Raw genomic sequence first — 18,914 nt, forward strand, 5'->3', positions numbered from 1 at the left:
CCCACTCCAAGAGCCCCAAGAGTCCCTACAAGTCCCTGTCCCCATCAGTCCCTGCAAGTCCTTCCAGCACATGCCTAAGAAAGGGGTGCCCAGGGTGTCACTGGGGTGTCACACCCAACAACCACACCAGTCACACAGAGCCACGTCCCACAAGAGCTACCCAGGGGAAGGAGATGGCCCCAGGGATGGCCCAGCCCAGCCTCACATCCCTGTCCCACCCAGAGAGACCCTCACTCACCACTGATCCAAGAGCAGAGAGAGCAGGAGACGTCCCTCCTGAGCCCAGTTAACCCAGTAAGAGCTGCCCCTCACCTCCCATTATATCCAACCTGGCTCAGGTGCATCTGGGAGCTGCTTGACTACACCTGAGTGGTGCAAAGGCCCTGCCAAACACCGCCCCAGCTGGAGGTGGGACTGCTAGGGAGGGGACACACTGGGTAGCAAGGGCACAGATGGGCAGTGCAGGGGTACTGCCACTGTGCTGCCAATCCCAACCTCTGGAACACACAGAGACAGGCATTGGGAGGTTAAAAATCTGTATTGGGTATGGAGATGGCAGGAAAGGCTCATCTGGGGCCACATGGTCCTGGCTCAGAACACATCCACAGGTGCCCAAGTCCAAGAGTGTCCCTCTTCCACCCCAAAGTGGGCTGTGTCCCCGGCTGGTCCCCCTGGTCATCAGGTTGCCACCCCAAAACCCCCATGTCAATCCCTCCTCCCATGACACCTTTCCCTCAGCTTGTGGTGACCTGGTTATCCCAGGGGGACCGTGCCCATGTCTGGCCCCAGCCCCACACCAGCCCCTTGCAGGCAACAGCAGTGTCACCCACAGACCCCACAAACCCTTTGCAAGGGGGAGCCTTTCCCAATCCTCCCCTCGGTTCCCCTCTCCTCCCACCTCCCCCTCAGTCTGGAGGACCAGAAGGCCAGAGTGGGGACTGTCCCCTGCAAGTCCCCCATGCCAGGCTGGCTGAAATGCCCCTTGCAAGAGCCCTCATGAGCAGGATGGGGCTGGTGCTGGTGGTACTCAGAGGATGTGCAGCTCATCTGATTCAGACAGCCCATACTTGGTCTTGTTCTCGTTGAAGAGCTTGAGCAGGGCACTGATGTAGAGCTCATGGTACCGGTCCACCAGCTCCCGGCTGGGGTTCTCCACCTTGGGCACCGCCAGCGGCTCCCCCACTGCCGGCAGGGGACGGGGTCAGCCTGGTGGCCACATGCCCGGCTTGCTGGGGACACAGCCCAGGAGATGCCTCCCAGCACCACCCACTGCAGTGTCCCCTCTCCCCCCAGCGCCACTGCTCACCCACGGTGGTGATGGGTCTGGCATAGGGCAGGAAGCCGCGGGACCGGCAGGAGGTGAGGCCGCGGCCGTAGAAGAGGCAGGGAGCGAAGCCCATCATCTTCTGGAAGCGCCGCTGGATGCTCCTCATCCAGCTGCCCTCCTCAAAGACCACCTGGCGGAAGAGGTCGTTCTCCCCAAAGGAGAAGGAGGGGACGAGGAAGGCCCTGAGGAGGGAGGGGACACGGTGGGTGGTGACGGAGCTCTGGGCACCGCCAGGACCGGCGGGGGTGGCAGTGCCGGTGACCCAGCCGTGACCCACCCGTGGCGCAGGGCCATGCGGACGAAGCCCTTGCGGTTCTTGAGGATGAGCGTGGTGACACCGGGCCGGCAGGACAGCGACTCGGCCGCGCCGCCGATGACGATGGCCACAGCGTTGCCAGTGCCTTTCTGGGACAGCAGGTACCCGATGGCGCGGCGGGTCACCGGGAACAGCCCTGCGGCGGGACGGAGCACCGGGGCTGTGGCACTGCAGTGCCCGGCCACCCGACAGGGACCGCCGAGGGTCCCCCCGAGCGACGGCACCTGCTGGGACCAGGGCAAGGACAGTGCAAGGGCTCCCTCTGCTGCGGGCAGGGAGCGGGCAGGGGGTGGGAAAGGTGCGGGCAGGGAGCGGTGAGGGCAGCGTGGGGGCAGTGAGGGCGGAGGGAACACGCAGGGTGCGGACAAGGAGCGGGCAAGGCGGAGGAGCGGTCCCGACAGGGTGTAGGCAAGGTGCGGGCAGGGTGCGAGCAAGGTGAAGGTGCAGCTCAGGCAGGGTGTGGGCAAGGTGTGGGCAAGCTGCGAGGTGAAGCTGTCGCTCAGGCACAACGCAGGCAGAGCAGCATTCCTGCCCTGCCTCTTCCCGGGATCACCATCCCTGCCGTGCTTCAGGAGGGATCAGGAGCCGGGCAGGGCAGGCACCGCTCACCCCCACTCATCAGGTACTCCCGAAACAAGGGCAGGCGGAAGTTTCCGGCCAGCGTGGTGAGGTAGGAGCGGATGCCCGGGAACAGCTCCTCGAAGCCCGTGGAGCCCGTGATGAAGTTGCAGAAGGCGCCAACGCAGAGGATGCCGTGGGGGTGCGAGCCGATGATGTAGTTGTGGCTGGGGGACAGGTCGTGTGTCTTCACCAGCTGTGGGGACAAAAGGAGTCACGGGTCAACGTGACGGTGGCGCCTCCTTTTGGGTGATCCCACCCCGTCCCAGCGCCGTACCTTCACCGGGAAATAATCCCGAAAGTGCTTCCACACGGTCCATCGCCGAAGGCACGACAGCCTCCTGCCACCTGCAAAGCCGGGAGGGGCCCCAGGAGATGTCGCCCAGCCCAGCCCAGCCCAGCCCACCCGGGTCCAAGGGAAACGCTCCTCGCGGACCCGCTGCATCCCTCTTCCCACCGTGGATGGGGGAGTGGAGGGAAGGAGCAGGGGGGAGGTGGTGCTCCCCAAATTCTAGGAGACACCTGAAAGGGGAACCCCTCTCCCATCCTGCTGCAAAGCTGGAGGAAGAGGGGACGCGGCCACCACACCTTTCTCCGGCGTGTCCCAGTCGAAGATGATCCAGGCCAGGTAGAGCACGGGGATGAGCCAGAGGCTGGTGAATAGCAGGTAGATGAGGAGTAGGAGGCTGACGATTCCTGCGGGAGCCGGGCAGGAGGTGAGCGGCTGTGTGGCCCCCGGGACCCCCCCCGCAGCCCCCTACTCACTCACCCAGCAGCAGGAAGCTGAGCACCCACTGCAGCACGGCCAGTAACTGGAGCGCAGAGCCTATGTCGCGCTGCGAGGGCCAGGGCACGGCCAGCAGCGTCCTAAGGGCGGTCTTGATGCTGGCCCGGCTGCCTGCGGAGAGGGGAATACGGCCCCCGCCCAAACAGCACGGCTCGTACGCGGGCGGGACTGCTGGGCTGCAGGGAGGCACCCAGGGGTGCCGGCAGGAGGTGGGATGGGAAGGATGAGCAGTTGGGGGAGGAGGGATGGGATATGGGGGGTGGAATGGAGCATCCCCAGGAAGCTCGGGACCATGCCAGGAGGTGGCCCTGGGCAATCAGGGCTGTCCCCAGAGCGGGGAGCACTGGGCACCCCCAAGCCCAAAAGCTCTGTGCACCACGGGGTCGAGAGCACATCCCGCTCCATGCCCACTTCCCAAGGGCCAGGACCATTCCCGTTCCCTCCTTGGTGTGCTCGGGCTCACAGGGGATTTGGGGATTTCTCAGCTGGCACAGCAGGAAGACACCACCCCCAGCAAGTGCCAAGGCCAGCAGCAAGGCTAAGCCAGGGTGGCTGGAGGTGGCCATCCCAGTCTGTCCCCACAGTGGCAGTGCAGCCACTCCACTCCCCCTGCCACCCCTTCCCTCCAGCTGATCTTGGTGAACCATTAACCTCCCCGGGCTGGCAGCCAGGATCCAAACTCCAAGCCTGGGCCCATCCCTGCCCCATCCCTGCTCCCTAAAACGGGCCTGAGGCACTGGCCCTGCCAGCACAGTGCTCCTGACCAAAGGTCCCAACACTGAGACCACCCCAGAGAGCCACCCTCACATCACAAAAGCCTTGTATTCTTGGGAAAACAACCCCAAATCTGCACGTTGGCCAGAGAGACGATCGGGGGACAGAGGAACAGCCCTATCCCTTCCCAAGTCAGGGACCCCTGGGTCAGAGGAGAGCCACCGACCCCTGCTTCAGGAAGCTGGCAGAGGTTCAGTTCTTCCCAGCTTAATCCAAACCAGGAATGGGGCAAGTGAAATAAATTGAACACTGGAGCCATCTCTGGCCCATGGGGGAATTTTCCAGTGGGAAATTTTTGTCCTTTTCTCCCATGCAGCATGCTGGGCTCTGGGTGATCCCTTCCACCCGCCACACATCCACAAAATCCCAGCTACCTGCAGAACCCAGTCCCTTCTTTTTCACAGGGAAGACACAGAGCTCTTCCCACCAAACAGTTGCTTTTCAAGTTTCATAACTCCTATTCCAAAAACCCCATGAATGTCCACTCCACAGACACAGAGAACCCCACAGGGCTCTGCTGTCAGCAACAGAAGCCTCTGCAAACCCAACACTTGAAATTTGCAGGAGCATCTTGTGTGTAACATTCCCAAAGCCATCCAAAATTTCATCCCTGTGGAGCAACAGTGAGTTTTCCTGTGGAGTCATTCTCTAATTGCTCCCAGCACCCCTTTTCTCCTCAGCACTCCCAAGCAAGCAGACAACAGTGACAACCACCAGCTCCTCACACTGCTAGAGAACCAGGAGCCATCCCAACCCTTTTTGGGAATCTCTTACCACTGAGATTCTGGGAGCAGGCTGCTATGATGGTTTTCATGGTGGCAGGAGCTCTGTGGCGCTGTGGGTGGAAAGGTGAGTTTGGCAATCAGAGGGCGCCGGGTTGTGTGTCCAGAGACTTTAACCAGGTGACCAGAGGGACTCCGGCCCTGCTGAGGGGAGGGGACCTGCTCCAGCTGGGATTAGGACATGGAGAGGAACTGCTGGTCCCTGGAAGGGTCACACAGAGGGTGAGGCACTGTGGCTGTGCTGGGAGGTTGCTGTTCCTTGGAAAGTCCCAGCCATGGGTGCTGGCAGGGGCTGAATTTCTCTGGGAATGCTGCATCCCCCTGGGAATGGTACCGTCCAGTTTGGGAAATGTCACAAACACTGCCATGTGACAACCCCAGAGCCACCCAAAAATATCACCCTGAAGCTCCACAGCCACCAGATCATTGCTGCTGCTCCCAGCCCTGGGATGGGCACTCTGCCTCCTGCCCAGGGAGCCTGGAGTGCTGTCTGGAGAGGTTTGAGGGGGAAAATGACAAGAAAGGGAAATAGGAGCAGCAAGTCAGCACTGAAGGGGAGCTTCAGGCCAACAGCCCAAGGAACTGCGAGAACCCACGGGGAATAAATCCCTGAAGCTACTCCTCAGGATCCAGCTGTCCAGAGGTGCTCCTAGGAAGGGCTAGCAAACATCAGTGTAGAAGAGGGATAAACACCCACAGGATCATGGTGAAGAAGTAAGAAATGTTTCCTGGGAGATTTGGAACCCACAAACCCCTCCTGTGAATTGTAGGGACTCAGTACCTGGGAGAAAGGACCACAGTCCCTGTAGGCTTCCTGGGTGTGGACGAGTACCGAGGACAGGGATTGCTGCATGGAAAACATCTCAACTCCAGCTGTGCCCAAATCCTGCTAACAGGAAGGAAAACCACCAAATTTCTACAGAATCCCACTGTCCCAGGGTAAGGAAGCACCATGAAGGTGATACTGCTCCGGGTGACACAAAGTGCCAACCATGCTTTGCTTTTCCATCCCAGTATTTTACCAAGTTTGGAACAAGTCCACCCACAGTTACCAGCCCACTCCAGGCACTTCCAGAACTTCCAGCTGTGATTCCTCACCTTCCTGCAAACACCTGCTCTGTGCCAGCTCAGTCCTCTTCTCCCTCATTCAGGAATGGTACCAGAGGGATTTAGTTTTCCCCTTTTTAAAGATTGTACTAGTGGGTTTCAAAGCACACTGACTACTTTGTCTTGGAATATGGCACCATTTGTCCCAGCTCTGTCCCTTGTAGGCTCCATGAGAATGTCTAGGGCTCACCCCCTGGAAAAGCCCGGGATGAAGAGCAAGAGAATTTCACGTCAAGAACCAGACAACACAAAGAGAGTTTATTTTGCTTAAAACAGAGAGGAAAAAAAAAAATAAATATATCCACCCACAATACAAAGAGCAGTTTCCAAATCCGTGGAGCTCCCCTTGGAGGCTGCCTCTGCCTGGGAGGGCAGAGGGAGCCTGACCCTTATGGAGCTGCCCCTCAGAGCTCTGGGGCACCCCCCAACACCACCAGTCTGGCCCCAGTCTGACATGGAATGCACCAAATCAAGGGGTCACGTGTCCTCCTGCCATCCTGTCCTCTGTCCATCCAGGGAATTCCCAGATGCTCCATCTATGTACACTGTATTCCCTTCTCCCTCTCCAGGTTGTTCTCCCAGGATCTCCAGGCCCTGCTGGCAGCCACAGCATCAGCCCATGTTGTGCCTGTTGCCATAGCCCCGGGGGTGTGTGTCCTTCCAGTCGTCCCAGTCCCGAGCTTTCCGAAGAGCTTCCTCATCATCCTCCTCCTCCTCTGTCTCCTTCTGCTGCTTCTGCATCTCCTCATCACTTGCACCTGCTGGAGGGGAGGGACAGGGAGGAGACCCAGGTTCTTCAAAGCCCTGCTGGGAGCTGGGCTTGCCAGACAAGCAGGAGTGAGAACCTTGGAATGGGCTGGGTTGGAAGGGATCTTAGAGCCCATCCAGTGCTACCAGGAACACCTTCCACTATCCCAGGTTGTTCCAAGCCCTGTCCAACCTGGCCTTGGACAGCCAAGTCCAGTCTAGGTTGTTTTCCTAATAAAGCTTGGATTCTTCTTTAGTCGGGGGTGTTTCATACCCTGCACACGTCCTTGTTCACCCATCCCCTCCAGAGGCTTCCCAAACCCCCTGTTCCCATCTCTGTTCCATACCTGGAACCCTCTGTGGGGTGGACACAATTCCCTGCTTCCGGCGTTGCTCGTACCAGTCATCCACAGTCATGGTGGGCAGCCCAGGATAGCCAGCTCCAAACACTCTGCAGTGGGAAAAACCAGGCAATGAAATCCCCTGGAATGAGAGCAGGAACACAGGCAAGAGGCACAGGGCTATTCCATGATCCAACCTTTGCTACGGATGTAAGGATGACACAAGGCAGGCTTGAGAGGTGACCCAACTGTGGCTTTCCTGTGCCTGACAGAAAGATGGAGAGGGCCTGAAGTGGCAGGACACAGGGAATGGCTTCCCACTGCCAGAGGGCAGGGATAGATGGGATATTGGGAAGGAATTCTCCCCTGTGAGATGGGGAGGCCCTGGCACAGGTGCCCACAGAAGCTGTGTCTGCCCCTGGATCCCTGGAAGTGTCCAAGGCCAGGTTGGCCAAGGCCAAGTTGGGCAGGGCTTGGAGCAACCTGGGACAGGGGAAGGTGGCCCCAGGACACCCCTGGGAACTGAAGCACATACATGGAAAGCTAGGCATAAATCATGTGCCAAGCATGACAGGAAATCTGGTTTCTCTCCCATTCTGTGCTTTAGGTGCTGAAATTCCTGCACAGATTTCAGGGTGCCACAAACTCAAGCGCAGACATGAAGGTACCACCTGGATTTCTGCACTTGACAGAGAATTTTAGGTTTGACATGATAGCACTGCCCCAAAGTGTGTTTGGATCATCCCAATCCATACCTGGCCTGAGCAGCATCCCGGGTGAGGATGAAGGGTTTCACTGGAGCTCTGGCTGGCCGGGGAGGGCCACGGGGACCTGCTGGAGACTGGGGATGCAAAAGACAGTCACCAGGGAATGGAAGGGATCAGAATTTTCCCTCTGCTTCCCATCCTGAAGTTATTAAAGGTCTTGTAGAGGAGAAACTCCTCAGCTGTCAGAGCAACACCCCAGAATGGAAAGTCCAAGCCTGAATTTGGTTTAAATCAGGAATTCCAACTGTGACAGTACAGCAATCACTTCCTGTGCCTCTGTGCCACCTGCTGGGGTCAAAGCAGAGCTGCCAGGGCTGAGCTCAGAGCAGACCAGGAAATGTTGTTTATTGTTGCAGTGGAACATTCTGAGCACATCATTCATGGACACCTCAGAGGAGCTGAGTCCTGCAGTGCCAAACCCCCCAAACCAGACCTGCCTGGAGGCAGCACATCAAGAGCTGCTGCTCCCAGCAGACATCCCAGGTCACAGAAACCCTGGACACAACGTTCTGCACAGGGATTGCAGGTCTGTGGGAATGTTCTGTCATTCCAAATGGGCTGATAACACCTGGACAGGCTGCAGACCAGGAGGGGTGGCTTGACAGAAACCACAAGGGTCTCATTTTAATTTCCAAACCCAACTGTTCTTCAGAATTAAGGATCTGCAGAAAAGCCTTTGCACAGCCTATTTCAGCTCTGATATTCCAAGCTGCAGCATTCCACAGGCTGGGATTGTGGGGGAAATGTGGCAGCAGAGCCCAACCCAAAACTCAGATTTCAGAATGAAGGAAACCCCACCAGCTCATGCTGTGATTGAGCTCAATTCCAACTGGGACGTCACTGAACAAAACTCTGAGGAGAGCTCCCTCACCTGTCTGGCTGCATCCCTGCTCTTCAGGATCACCAGCTCCTGGTCGATGCTCTCAATCTCCTCCAGGCTGGTGCCGATCCATTTCTGGATCTGGAGGATGTAAAATTCCCGGATCTGATCCTCATCCGCTGTCCCACTCTCGACGGAGCTGCTCATGGAGGCCAGTTTGTTCTCCAGCTCCTTCTTCTGCTTGTATCTGGCTCAAACACAGCAAAATCAGACTATGGAACCATTCTTCGCCAGCACAGCCCAGCCCTGGGGTCTTTACCACCCTTTTTAAAAGGATCAACCACATTTCATGCAAGTTGTGCTGGTTCCTGTTGGAATTTCAGCCTCTCCTGTCTGTTAAAAGCAGCTGTAAAATTACATTTAATTTAGAGCGGCCTCACTGATTTTATTCTTCTCCTAAACACTAAAGAATCCTTGGAAATTGAAGCTTTTCTGGTAAAGCAGTCAAGACAGGGGACATCAGACTCCTGGAGAAAACAGGACTGAGAAAATCAATGGAATGGCTGGTTTGGGCTGACTCCATGTCACACAAACAGAATAAAACACTTTTCCAACTTCTGACACAGGTCTGCACATATCTGTGTGTGCATACGTTTTTTTCAATATAATTTTGGCTTTTTGGACTTTTTGACCTCTTCAGGAATTAGTTATCAAAGTGAAGAAGTCCCTATATAATAAATTTCCAGGCTAAATTTATTTTTACTTTTTCAGGAATTAGCCATTAAAGGGGAAACTACTCATATGAAACACTTCCAAACGAAATCATTGTGTCCTCTTTCCCTCAATTATTGTCACCTGAAGAATAAACAATAAGAGCCAAGAAACCTGTGGGAGCTGAGAGGACAATGAGCATAAAAGAGTAATTCTAAAATAGAAACCCTTCAAACCTAGTATATAAATAATATTTTCTATGTTTTTATACACAATTTAAGTAAGTCCAGCCCAGTCTGGACCTTCCAGTGCTGCCACAAGGAGCAACTAAGTGGCTAAAATCCCAACCAAAGCCCCAAAGGCACCAATCACCTTTTTTTCAAGCTCTAATGAATCCACTGGCAGGAAACTTCCAGTTTGGAAGTCTTTGTGCTGCCAGCAGTGATTAAAGAACTAATTGTAAGATTAACTATAAAAGATTACAGAGCTAATTTCAAGTTTTTGAGCAGTTTTTCCACAGAGACCAGAAACTGGAATCACAAATGCCCCTCCCCAGCCCTACCCAATAAACAGCATCTCTTAAAATGAACATTTTATTATCAAATTATTCCAATATCCAGGGAAGCTCTTCCCTGTTCAACCCTGTACTGTCTCAGGCTCCTGCTCCTCCCAGAGCGATTCCCAAAGTCCTTCCCACTGCACAGAGCCCACCTTTCAATTTTGGCTGTCCTGCTCAAGGCCATGGCCACCAGGTTGGGCTGGGAGGGGTCCCGGGGGGCCGAGGAGCTCCTGGCTTCCTCCTCGCTGGAGGTGCCTGGGGGCAGCTGAAAAGATCCCAGCCCGTAGTTCCTGCAGAGCTTCAGGAAGTGCTGGAAATGCTCCCGGGCAGTCTCCAGGTGCTCCCTTCTCCTGCTCAGGTCCACCTGCTTCAGCGTCAGGGCTCCCAGCAGCGCCGGCAGCAGCATGAACTTCAGGTCGGCTGAGGCGACCTCCTCCAGCTCCTCGTTCTCACTGCCAGGGAGAGAGCAGGGAACAGGGACGGAGGTGGGAAAGAGGCTGGAGTCATGCTGGGAGGGGCGCCTGAGGGAGCTGGGGGGCCTCAGCCTGGAGAAAAGGAGGCTCGGGAGGATCTTGTGGCTCTGCACAACTCCTGACAGGAGGGCACAGCCAGGGGAGGCTCTGCTCCCAGGGAACAGGGAAAGGAGGAGAGGAAAAGGCCTCAAGCTGTAGCAGGGGAGGCTCAGGTTGGACATCGGCAGGAATTTCTCCATGGAAAGGGTGGCCAGGCCTTGGCAGGGGCTGCCCAGGGAGGTCTGGATTCCCCATTCCTGGAGGTATCCAAGGAACGCCCAGACGCGGCACTCAGTGCTCTGAGCTGGGTGACAAGGTGGGCATCGGTCACAGGCTGGATTCGATGGTCTTGGAGATCTTGTCCAACCTCGGTGATTCTGGGATCCTGTCCCACTCCACCTCTGCCCCGCCCGGGAACCCTCCCTGTCCCCTCAGACGCGTCCCCGGAGCTCACCTGAACAGCTCCAGCTGCGTCACCATGGCCGCCGCCCGCTGCAGCGCGTCCAGCCCCTGCCGCACCTTGTCCTGCACGGCCGGGGCTCCCGAGGAGGGCTCGGTGCTGGCCTCTAACTCCTCCAAGAGCCGCCGTCCCAACGCCAGCAGCTCCGCCAGCCGGGGGCCGCCCGCGCCCGCCTCCGCCATCACGGGCCGGGAACGGCGCCGCCACCACTTCCGGCGCGGTCCGGCGCGACCGTACCCGCCCCGGCCGCCATCTTGGGGAGGTCACCGCCATAGCCACAACGCGGGGCGACATCTTGGGGAGGTCACAGCTGGAGCGACTGCGGGCGCCATCTTGGGGATGGCACAGACGCAGCCGGCACGTGGGAGCCGCCATGTTGATGAGGGCAGGCTGAGGGGCAGCGGGCCCGGTGGGCGCCGTGATGGCCCCGCGCTCGCCCCGCGGCCCTGGAGGCCCCGCGGCGGGCGGGCACCGTGGGCAGGAGCGGCTCGGCGTGGCCGGGGGCGCTCACAGGCCTCCAGTGCCCCCAACGCTTTTCCCTGTCAGGTCCTGCCTGGTGCGCCGGCCCTCGCGGGACCTGGCAGGGAGCACTGAGACGGAGTCTGAGAAACTGGAAAAAATGTGGATAATTAGATAAATTGGCAGAAAACATCAGTTTTCCCGGTGTATGAAAGGTGGACACAGTGGAGATCCTCGACAGTGCAGTACTGCCGTCAGTAAATATCAATTTATTTGTTTAAGCACAGCACCTTCCTCTTCTCTATTTTTTCTACAGTACAAGTGGGACATGCTACTTTTCTTTTTTTTTTCTTCCTTTATTTCACTTCCAAGATCTCTAAAATTCAACCAGGCATCAGGCAGGTTAGGGTTAAACCTGTGCTTTTTATGAGCAGGCTATTTCCCTCAGAAATACAGGTGATTGACCTGGCTGTGAGCAAAGTATGGAAGCAGCAACCACTACTACTGCTGGTTACTCCTGAGTAATTCCAACTCAGCCTCTGAGGATGACTCAGTTTACGATTGACTCTTTGTTTTCTTATGCCTGTGTCAGATTGTGCAATGAGTTGTTACTCACAGAGCCCAGGAGTGTTATGTGTCCTCCAAACCCGTCTGGCCCCATTTTGCTGCTGGGAGGATCTCCTGGATATTCCCAGCGGAATGGCAGCCCCCGGGGGCATTCACAGCCACAGCAGTGTCTGCTCTGCAGAGGAGAGAGTGCCCAGACTCCCTTCCTGCAGGAATGTCTGCCCACCTGGGAGAAATCAGATCCTTCCCTGTGAGGGTGGGGAGGCCCTGGAATGGATTTCCCTGTTCCATCTCTGGAAGTGTCCAAGTCCAGGTTGGATGGGGCTTGGAGCAATCTGGGATGGGGAAACTGTCCCTGCCCATGGCAGAAGGTGGAACAAGATGGGCTTTAAGGTCCCTTCTACCAAACCATCCAAGAATTCCATGATTCCAAGGGATGGAGAGCTGCTTCCCTTCCGAACCCCCACAGCCCCGGCCAGACCTGACCTTCCAGCTGCACCCAAAATTCCTCAGGCTGCAGCTGGTTCCCCCTCAAATCTTATGGCTCTTACTCACCCCTGATTGTCCCTGTCCCTCAGCTGAAGATCCCCACATGGACAATCCCTGTTTTGGTTTGTCATCCGTAGAGCACCACGACACTGCTGAACGCCCCAGGAACAAAGGAGAACAGAGAGGGAAGGGTTTTTCCTTAAATACAGGCATTTACTCATGTCTGTGTCTTGTGGTGTGATGGTGTAGGGACCAACCATCCCAAAGGTCACAGCAACATCCCCCAAATATTCCCAGCAGTGCAGGTTGGGCAGGGCTTGGAGCACCCTGGGGTAGGAGAAGGCTCCCTGCTCCTGCCAGGAGGTGGAACTAGCTAAGCTTTAAGGTCCCTTCAACCCAAACCATTCCAGGATTCCCTGATTCTGTGAGATGTCACAGCTGAGCCCACTCTGGGCTTTCTCCAGCTCCTGGCTCAGCTCTGTGAGCAGCAAAAGGAAAAGCAAGTGCAGGTCCCCATCCACATTCCAGTGGGAGCAGCACTCCAGGGCTGTGCAGAAGAAATGTCCCAACATATCCTTGAACTTTTGGAGTCATCCTTCCTCCAAAATACTTAATTCCCAACGGTTTGTTGCTCATATTATCCTCCTGGAATGAGTTATGCACCATCCCTCAATGAATAAGGAAATAAAAGGGAAAATAAATAAATCCGCGTTTTAACAGCAAAATCAAAAGAACCCATGAAAATCACTCGCCTTCCTCCCGACTTTATTGTTTGCACAAGTCTGACCAGCAACAAATAACCACGTTCACACCAGCATTACTCCCTTAAAACCCCTGGGGACAAACACAGGGCGCATTTCCACTGCATCCACCCTCCGGCTCCCGGTTCCTGGGGGCTGTTCCCAGCCCTGCAGATCTCACATCCCTGCTAATTCCAGGTGTGGGCCCGGATTCCAGCAGCCCCCACTGAGAGCGTTGTCACAGAGCTGTCACCCCCTGCCAGCCTGACCCTTTGCACTCTCCAACTAATTCCGGCTCCTTCCCATTTCCCGCAAGATTCCGGCAGCACAGTGACCCCCTCCAGCCTTTTCCCAGCCCTTCCCTGTCGGGTTTGGAGTCAAGGAGGGAGAGGAGGAGAAGATTCTGCATATTCAGCACTTGACCCTGCCTTTTCCCAGGCAGAAATTGCAACGGAACCTCTCTAGGAGGGATCCCGACAGCTCCCCTGGGCATTCCTAGCTATTGTGGCTCCTCTCCTCTCCCCCAGGCCATGTGTGTTTGTAGTTACCAAATGCAAATCACATTTCCCACCCTCCTGGCTGGAGTTCTCACTCCACAAGATCCTTCCCGGGTTTTTTTTCCCCTCTCACCACCGTTTTGCAATGCTCAGCGGAGTTCGCAGCCCCTCCCGCTGTCACCTCCCTGTGATCTGGGATGCGCGAGGAGGTGAATGCAGGAAAGGCATGAGGCAATCCTGATTTAGTACCTGCAGCCCCCTGGACGCAGAAACTGCGGTTGCTGCGCAGCCTGGCAGCTGAAACTCCTTTTTCTGGGGAATGCCGGGCAGCGACGCCTAATTGCATTCTAAAAGGAAAACTCGAGATAGTTTTTGGCCTTGGGGGCAGCTGCGGTTTTCCAGGCGCTCTTGGAAGGGAGATGGCAGCAGGCAGAGCCCGTCGGTGGCACATTAACAACTGATAACGAGGGTTAGCTCGCTCCTGGCAGTCCCCGAGCTCAAGCTCAACTTCCCGCCCCGGCATCCTCTCGAGCCACCTCTGGTTCCTTCCCTGCTCTCACGGAAACCTGGAGCACATTAAGGGGAGGGGATGTTTTACAAGAAAACTCATGCATTGATTCCGTGACCCAGCAGAGACCATTAAAAATGATGGAATGGATATGGAAATGAGTAATCGTCCAGCTGGGCTTGGGCTGAGCGCGGCCAACTCCAGTCAATGGGAACCAAAAATAAAACGGAGCTGCTGGAGCCTCCAGGTAATGCTGGGAGCTGCAGGAATCCACCCGAGGAGTCCCATCCCGTTTACCTGTCCTCCTGGTGCTGTGGAGTCCCTGCAGCACCTGTTTGGACTCATCCTTTCTCTCCAAAGGCTGCACCAGCAGGAATCTCATCCCATCCAAGTGCTTGGCCAGATTCCATGCTATGGGAAATGTGGGAGCCCCCATCCCTGGCTCCCAACCCCTTGCTGTTCACACACCCTTGACTCATCCAGCCCACATTCCCAAGGATCAGAAAATAACCCTGGACTGCCACAGCTTCGAGCAGCAGCCCTGAATCCCAGGCAGACAGACATCTGAGGAAGCAGGGGATAAAAGAGGAGCAGAGAAAAGCAGGGGTCTGTAATCAAAGGCCAATCTGGGCCAGCAAGAAGCAGAAAGAGTTAAAAGTGAGCTGGTCCTCAGAAAAGGAAAGGAAAAATATGGACATGGAGCTTTATGGACACAAGGCTCTCCTTACAGCCTCTTTCTCCAGGATCAGCTCGGAAGAACATGCGGGAAAGATTGTCCTAGAAAACAAGGCATAGAGAGTTATAACATTTATTTAAAACACACACACCAGAATCCCACTTACAAGAAGTACAGAAAATAAAGGTTATTTCTTGCTTCCCCAAGATCCTGGAGTTGTGTCCCCTCTCCAGGCCAGAATTCCAACACACCTGGTCCTGAAGGGTGGAAGGAGTGGGCTGAAGACCTCAGTGGGCCAGAAGGAGGGGCAGGAAGGACAAGCCATTGAGGGTGGGAGCACCCTCAATACATTTCATGTATTGAGGGTGCTCCCACCTCTGACATGGGGACAGAAGCTACAGTGGTGCCATGGCTGAGTTGTTGACATGTGGTCAGGCGTGGGTTTGCCAGGCTGCCCAGTTTTGGCAGCCTGCAGGAGCTCTCCTGTCCCTGATGTCTCTGCCATCAACAAGAGCAGCACCACGTCCATGCATCCACTGGGATGCTGCAAAGGGTCCTGGAGCAGTGCTCTCCCCTGAGGAGGAGCACCCTGGATGAGCCCACAGCAGAATCCTGTTCCCAAGGGAGTTGCCTGTGACCCCCTCACCCAAAGCAGCAGCATTCCATCCCTGCAGCCTTCTCCCAGTGGACAACTCTACCCCCTTCCATCTATCACTCCTGGCTTTCAGGAGCTGTCAGAATCCTCCTGCAAAGGGACAATGGCAGCCCAAGGTCCCTGTTTCCCCCAGAGAAAGGAGTCTGTGGAATGATCAATGGCTTTTCCCAGCTGGAGACAAAGGGCTGGCCACTGACCAGCTGCAGGAGGGCAGCTCTTTGTCCTGCCCTGAGGTCTGGGTTGGAAGGCACCACAGGCTTCCCAAAATCTCTCAGTCTGAGGCTTTCCATGAGAGACCTGGCTTCCTGCACAGCCTCCTCCTTGCTGGGCGCATCCCTTGGGATGGCTCCTGGTGTCTAGCTGTGCCTGGTGGGTGCCAGCAGGGGTTCTCCTCCTCATTTGCAGACGTGTCTCTCCAGGCTGCGCCGGCAGCGCCGGCACACCACGGAGCAGCACCAGCGGTAGCGGCAGTGGCAGCGCTCCTGCACCTCCTCCGTGTAGGTGTTGTAGCCGCGGCCACAGCACAGCAGGTCACAGCTGTCACTGCCCACAGAGCTCCTGTTGCATGGCCTGCAGAGAGATGTGGGACCTGGGGACCTGCCCTCCCCAGCCCTGGCCTCCCCTGGAGTTGGTGTGCTCAGAGCAGGAGGCTGCAGGATCATGGAATGGTTGAGTTGGAAGGGACTGTCTATGCCACCCCTGTCATGGGCAGGGACACCTTACACTGTCCCAGGTTGCTCCAAGCCCTGTCCAGCCTGGCCTTGGACACTTCCAGGGAGCCAGGGGCAGCCACACCTTCTCTGGGCACCCTGTGCCAGGGTCTCTCCACCCTCACAGCCAGGAATTCCTTCCCAATATCCCAACTAACCCTCTCAGTGGGAAGCCATTCCCCTTTGTCCTGTCACTCCATCCCTTGTCCCCAGTCCCTCTCCAACTCTTCTGGAACCCCTTTAGGCCATGGAAGGGGCTCTGAGATCTTCCTGGAGCCTTCTTCTCTCCAGGTGAGCACTCCTGGCTCTCCCAGCCTGGCTCCAGAGCAGAGAGGCTCCAGCCCTGGGAGCATCTCCATGGGCACACATGGACTTGAACAAGTCCCTGCCTGTCTTGTGTTGGGAGTCCCAGACGAGGACGCAGCAGTGCAGGAGAGGTCTCACAAGACAGGGATTCAGGGATCTCCTGCAAGCTCACCCCAGCCCAGCCACATCAGCTTTCCAGGACACTCAAACCCAGAGGAACAGGCACTTCTGGAATCAGAGGCTGAGTTCTTCTTACCTGTCCTGTGTCCCCAGAGAACCCAGCTGGGGGTTTGGGGTGCAGTAGTCAGGAGAGCTGATGAGATAAACCAGATCCATCTCTGTCACTGGCCTGGCATCCCCTTCTTTGGTGATCAGCTGCTTCCTGGGCCCCATGAGCCGATGGGTCACCTTGAGGGCTGCCAGGTACCTGGATTTGAGGTCAGAGGCGATTTCACCCAGGTCTGGCAACCCTTTCCAGCAGGTCTTCACTGAGCAGGAGCCTGAAACCCCATGGCATTTACACCTGGTATCCAGGGAGTCACTGAGCACCTGCAGGGAAACAGGGGAGTTTGCTCTCTCCTGGTACTGCCCCGGGGATTGACTCCCAAGGGCACCCATGGGAGTTTCAAAGCTTGAAAGAGCTCAGAGCTAATTATAATGAGGCAATCAGGGGCTCAGCCCTGCTTCAGTCTCTTCTGATAAGAACCTGATCCTTGGGGAACTTCCAGGGGAGCTGGCAGCAGGGGCTGGACGTTTCCCAAGCCTCACCTGGGGAACAAGAGTGGATGGAAGCACAAAGATGAGATGGGCTGAGGAGCCCAGCTGGAGTGGGACAGGATGAGCTCTGTTTCTAGTGAGAAGGGTGGAAAGAAGCACTGGGAGCACTGGTGTGTAATATCAGCTAACTGGGAGTACTGGTGTGAAGTGTCAGGAGAGCTGGTTGTGGAAAGGGTATGGGATGTCTGGGGGTGGGCAGCAGTGTGTGTAGGGGGTGTCTGCTAACACTTTTTCCCCATTTTGTTGCCTCCTGATTGATATTCAGGGCATCCAAAATCCTGCCTGACATCTGCTGCCTTAAACTAGGGACCTCTGCTCCTGCTGCGAGGGGTGCTGGGCTCCACCAATCCCAGGGGGTTTGGACCCACTGTGTCACCCCCGGGCAGTCCCGGGGGGCTCATACACCCCATCCCAGAGCACAGCAGCCCTGGTGGATTCCGTATCCCCCATCCCAACCTGCAGCCCCGGGGGTTCCACACCCACCGCCCGTCCCACGGCTCCGTTATGCCGGTTCACCGCCCGGAGCCCGGGCGTGCCCCCGGTGCCGGCTCTGGCGGAGCCGTCGGTGAAGGCGGCTCCGAGCTGCAGGCCGTGGCTCAGGTTGTCACCGCAGCCGCCCCAGCGGGAGCCGGGCGCGGGGGGCTCGGCGGGCCCGGGGCCGCAGGAGCACCGCGGGAGCTCTCCGGAGGCGCAGGAGCGGGCGATGCCCTGGGCCACGGCCGCCGCTGCCAGGGCGTGCACGAAGGCGGCTTCCCGTGTTCCTGCGGAGAAAACAGGGATATTTCCTTCCTCCCTGACCAGCCAGACTCTCCTCTGGCACATCTCTCTATACAAGGAATTTCTTTATTTCGTCTTGCGACAGGATAAAGGCAAGGCCTCTCAGTTTTTGTGTTTTAACCTGTGGCCCCTGGATTACACTGACCGTATCCCCACCTCTTCCCCCGCGTTATTTGGGAGCTTCTGGCAGCTGTTTGAAATGGAAGACACTGTCTGTCACCTCCCCCAGACGGAACTTGCACAGGATTAACACCACGTAAAGGCAGGATATTTACCCCCAAACAGAAACCCACGGCAGAACGCGCTGCCAGCCCGGGACATTCCTGGGGCAGAGCAGACTGGGCAGGAGGAGCATCCCTTACCTGTGAGCAGGTCGGGGCCGAAGCTAGGGGCGCGCTGGATGGAGGAGCAGTTCCACCGCATGTCCGCAAAGCTCTGCTGGCACAGCTGCTGCGTCCGGCGGGCAGCCCGGACGATGCTGGGCATCACCTCCAAGTGCCGGCGGCACAGCTGCAGCTGCTCCGGCACCAGCAGCCGGCAGTGCTGGCTCTCGTTCCAGGCCACCCCGCTGCCCGCCAGCCCGCTGTGGAGAGAGGTGGGGGGTCACTGGGGGGGGCCACAGCGCCCCGAGGGACAGCCAAAATAGGGTCTGATAGAAGAGATCCCGGTCCCTACTTACAGCCACTGGATGGCTGCGGAGAGCCCCAGATAGCACAGCAGCACGATGGCTCCGGCGGCGGGGCGACCCATGGCCGGGAGTGGGGCTGGGAGCTGGGAGTGGGGCTGGGAGCTGGGACAGGGACCGGGAGCAGGGCTGAGACCGCTCGGCCCCACCACCCCTTTTATAGCAGCGGGTCATGCCCCCCGGGGAGGGGAACAAAGGCGGTTTCGGTGCCATTCACAGGGTTAGGGACAAGGAGGGGCTGGAGGGAGGCCAGCTGTCCTCAGCAGTGACCGTCCCCATACAGCACCTGGAGGGCGGTGAGAGATGAGCCGCTGCAGGATGTTTCCCCAGCACTGCCAAGGCCACTGCTGACCATGTCCTTAAAGCGCCACATCCACATGGATTTTAAATCACTGCAGAGGTGTGAGTCCACCGCTGCCCTGGGTGCCCTTTCCATGAGG

General features: G+C 57.1%; 3 protein-coding genes across 5 annotated transcripts; all 3 read right to left on the reverse strand.

Annotated features, from left to right (window-relative positions):
* Positions 1-519: 519 nt before the first annotated feature.
* LOC103816429 (diacylglycerol O-acyltransferase 2-like) lies at positions 520-4,741 on the reverse strand. Its single transcript, XM_009090409.4, has 8 exons — positions 4,597-4,741; positions 3,031-3,159; positions 2,850-2,957; positions 2,539-2,609; positions 2,253-2,457; positions 1,605-1,779; positions 1,307-1,509; positions 520-1,182 (listed from the first exon to the last, which is right to left on the reverse strand). The coding sequence occupies exons 1-8, from the start codon at positions 4,634-4,636 to the stop codon at positions 1,028-1,030; spliced, it is 1,086 nt and encodes a 361-aa protein (XP_009088657.2). The 5' UTR covers positions 4,637-4,741; the 3' UTR covers positions 520-1,027.
* A 1,201-nt stretch (positions 4,742-5,942) lies between these two features.
* On the reverse strand, positions 5,943-10,846 carry IGBP1 (immunoglobulin binding protein 1). 3 transcript variants are annotated; one of them, XM_050974530.1, is made up of 6 exons: positions 10,623-10,846; positions 9,809-10,201; positions 8,438-8,633; positions 7,555-7,640; positions 6,806-6,909; positions 5,943-6,469 (listed from the first exon to the last, which is right to left on the reverse strand). In XM_050974530.1, exons 1-6 carry the CDS (start codon positions 10,808-10,810, stop codon positions 6,324-6,326), a joined length of 1,113 nt encoding a protein of 370 aa, XP_050830487.1. In that variant the 5' UTR covers positions 10,811-10,846; the 3' UTR covers positions 5,943-6,323. The 3 variants fall into 3 exon arrangements, with proteins under 3 accessions (XP_050830487.1, XP_050830486.1, XP_018769953.1); XM_050974529.1 differs by having other exon boundaries at positions 5,943-6,472; positions 10,623-10,844; XM_018914408.3 differs by having other exon boundaries at positions 5,943-6,472; positions 9,809-10,108; positions 10,623-10,842.
* Positions 10,847-14,680: 3,834 nt separating this feature from the next.
* LOC103816564 (protein Wnt-11b-like) lies at positions 14,681-18,584 on the reverse strand. The gene is made up of 5 exons (XM_009090557.4): positions 18,469-18,584; positions 18,152-18,372; positions 17,496-17,773; positions 16,492-16,784; positions 14,681-15,789 (listed from the first exon to the last, which is right to left on the reverse strand). The coding sequence occupies exons 1-5, from the start codon at positions 18,537-18,539 to the stop codon at positions 15,615-15,617; spliced, it is 1,038 nt and encodes a 345-aa protein (XP_009088805.2). The 5' UTR covers positions 18,540-18,584; the 3' UTR covers positions 14,681-15,614.
* Between the last annotated feature and the right edge of the window lie 330 nt (positions 18,585-18,914).

Source organism: Serinus canaria, chromosome 4A, assembly GCF_022539315.1.
Source record: "Serinus canaria isolate serCan28SL12 chromosome 4A, serCan2020, whole genome shotgun sequence".
NCBI lineage: Eukaryota > Metazoa > Chordata > Aves > Passeriformes > Fringillidae > Serinus > Serinus canaria.

Coding starts and splice junctions, on each gene's coding strand:
- LOC103816429 (XM_009090409.4), bottom strand. CDS start 4,636: ATGAAAACCATCATAGCAGCCTGCTCCCAGAATCTCAGTG. Junction 3,160..4,596: donor CTGCTCCCAGAATCTCAGTG/GTAAGAGATTCC, acceptor CCCTCTCCGCAG/GCAGCCGGGCCAGCATCAAG. Junction 1,510..1,604: donor CGCATGGCCCTGCGCCACGG/GTGGGTCACGGC, acceptor CTCCCTCCTCAG/GGCCTTCCTCGTCCCCTCCT.
- IGBP1 (XM_050974529.1), bottom strand. CDS start 10,810: ATGGCGGAGGCGGGCGCGGGCGGCCCCCGGCTGGCGGAGCTGCTGGCG. Junction 10,202..10,622: donor ACGCAGCTGGAGCTGTTCAG/GTGAGCTCCGGG, acceptor CCTTTTCTCCAG/GCTGAGGCCCCCCAGCTCCC. Junction 8,634..9,808: donor AGGACAGCCAAAATTGAAAG/GTGGGCTCTGTG, acceptor TGTTTGAGCCAG/ATACAAGCAGAAGAAGGAGC.
- LOC103816564 (XM_009090557.4), bottom strand. CDS start 18,539: ATGGGTCGCCCCGCCGCCGGAGCCATCGTGCTGCTGTGCTATCTGGGG. Junction 18,373..18,468: donor TCCGCAGCCATCCAGTGGCT/GTAAGTAGGGAC, acceptor CTCTCTCCACAG/CGGGCTGGCGGGCAGCGGGG. Junction 16,785..17,495: donor ACGGAGCCGTGGGACGGGCG/GTGGGTGTGGAA, acceptor GTTTCCCTGCAG/GTGCTCAGTGACTCCCTGGA.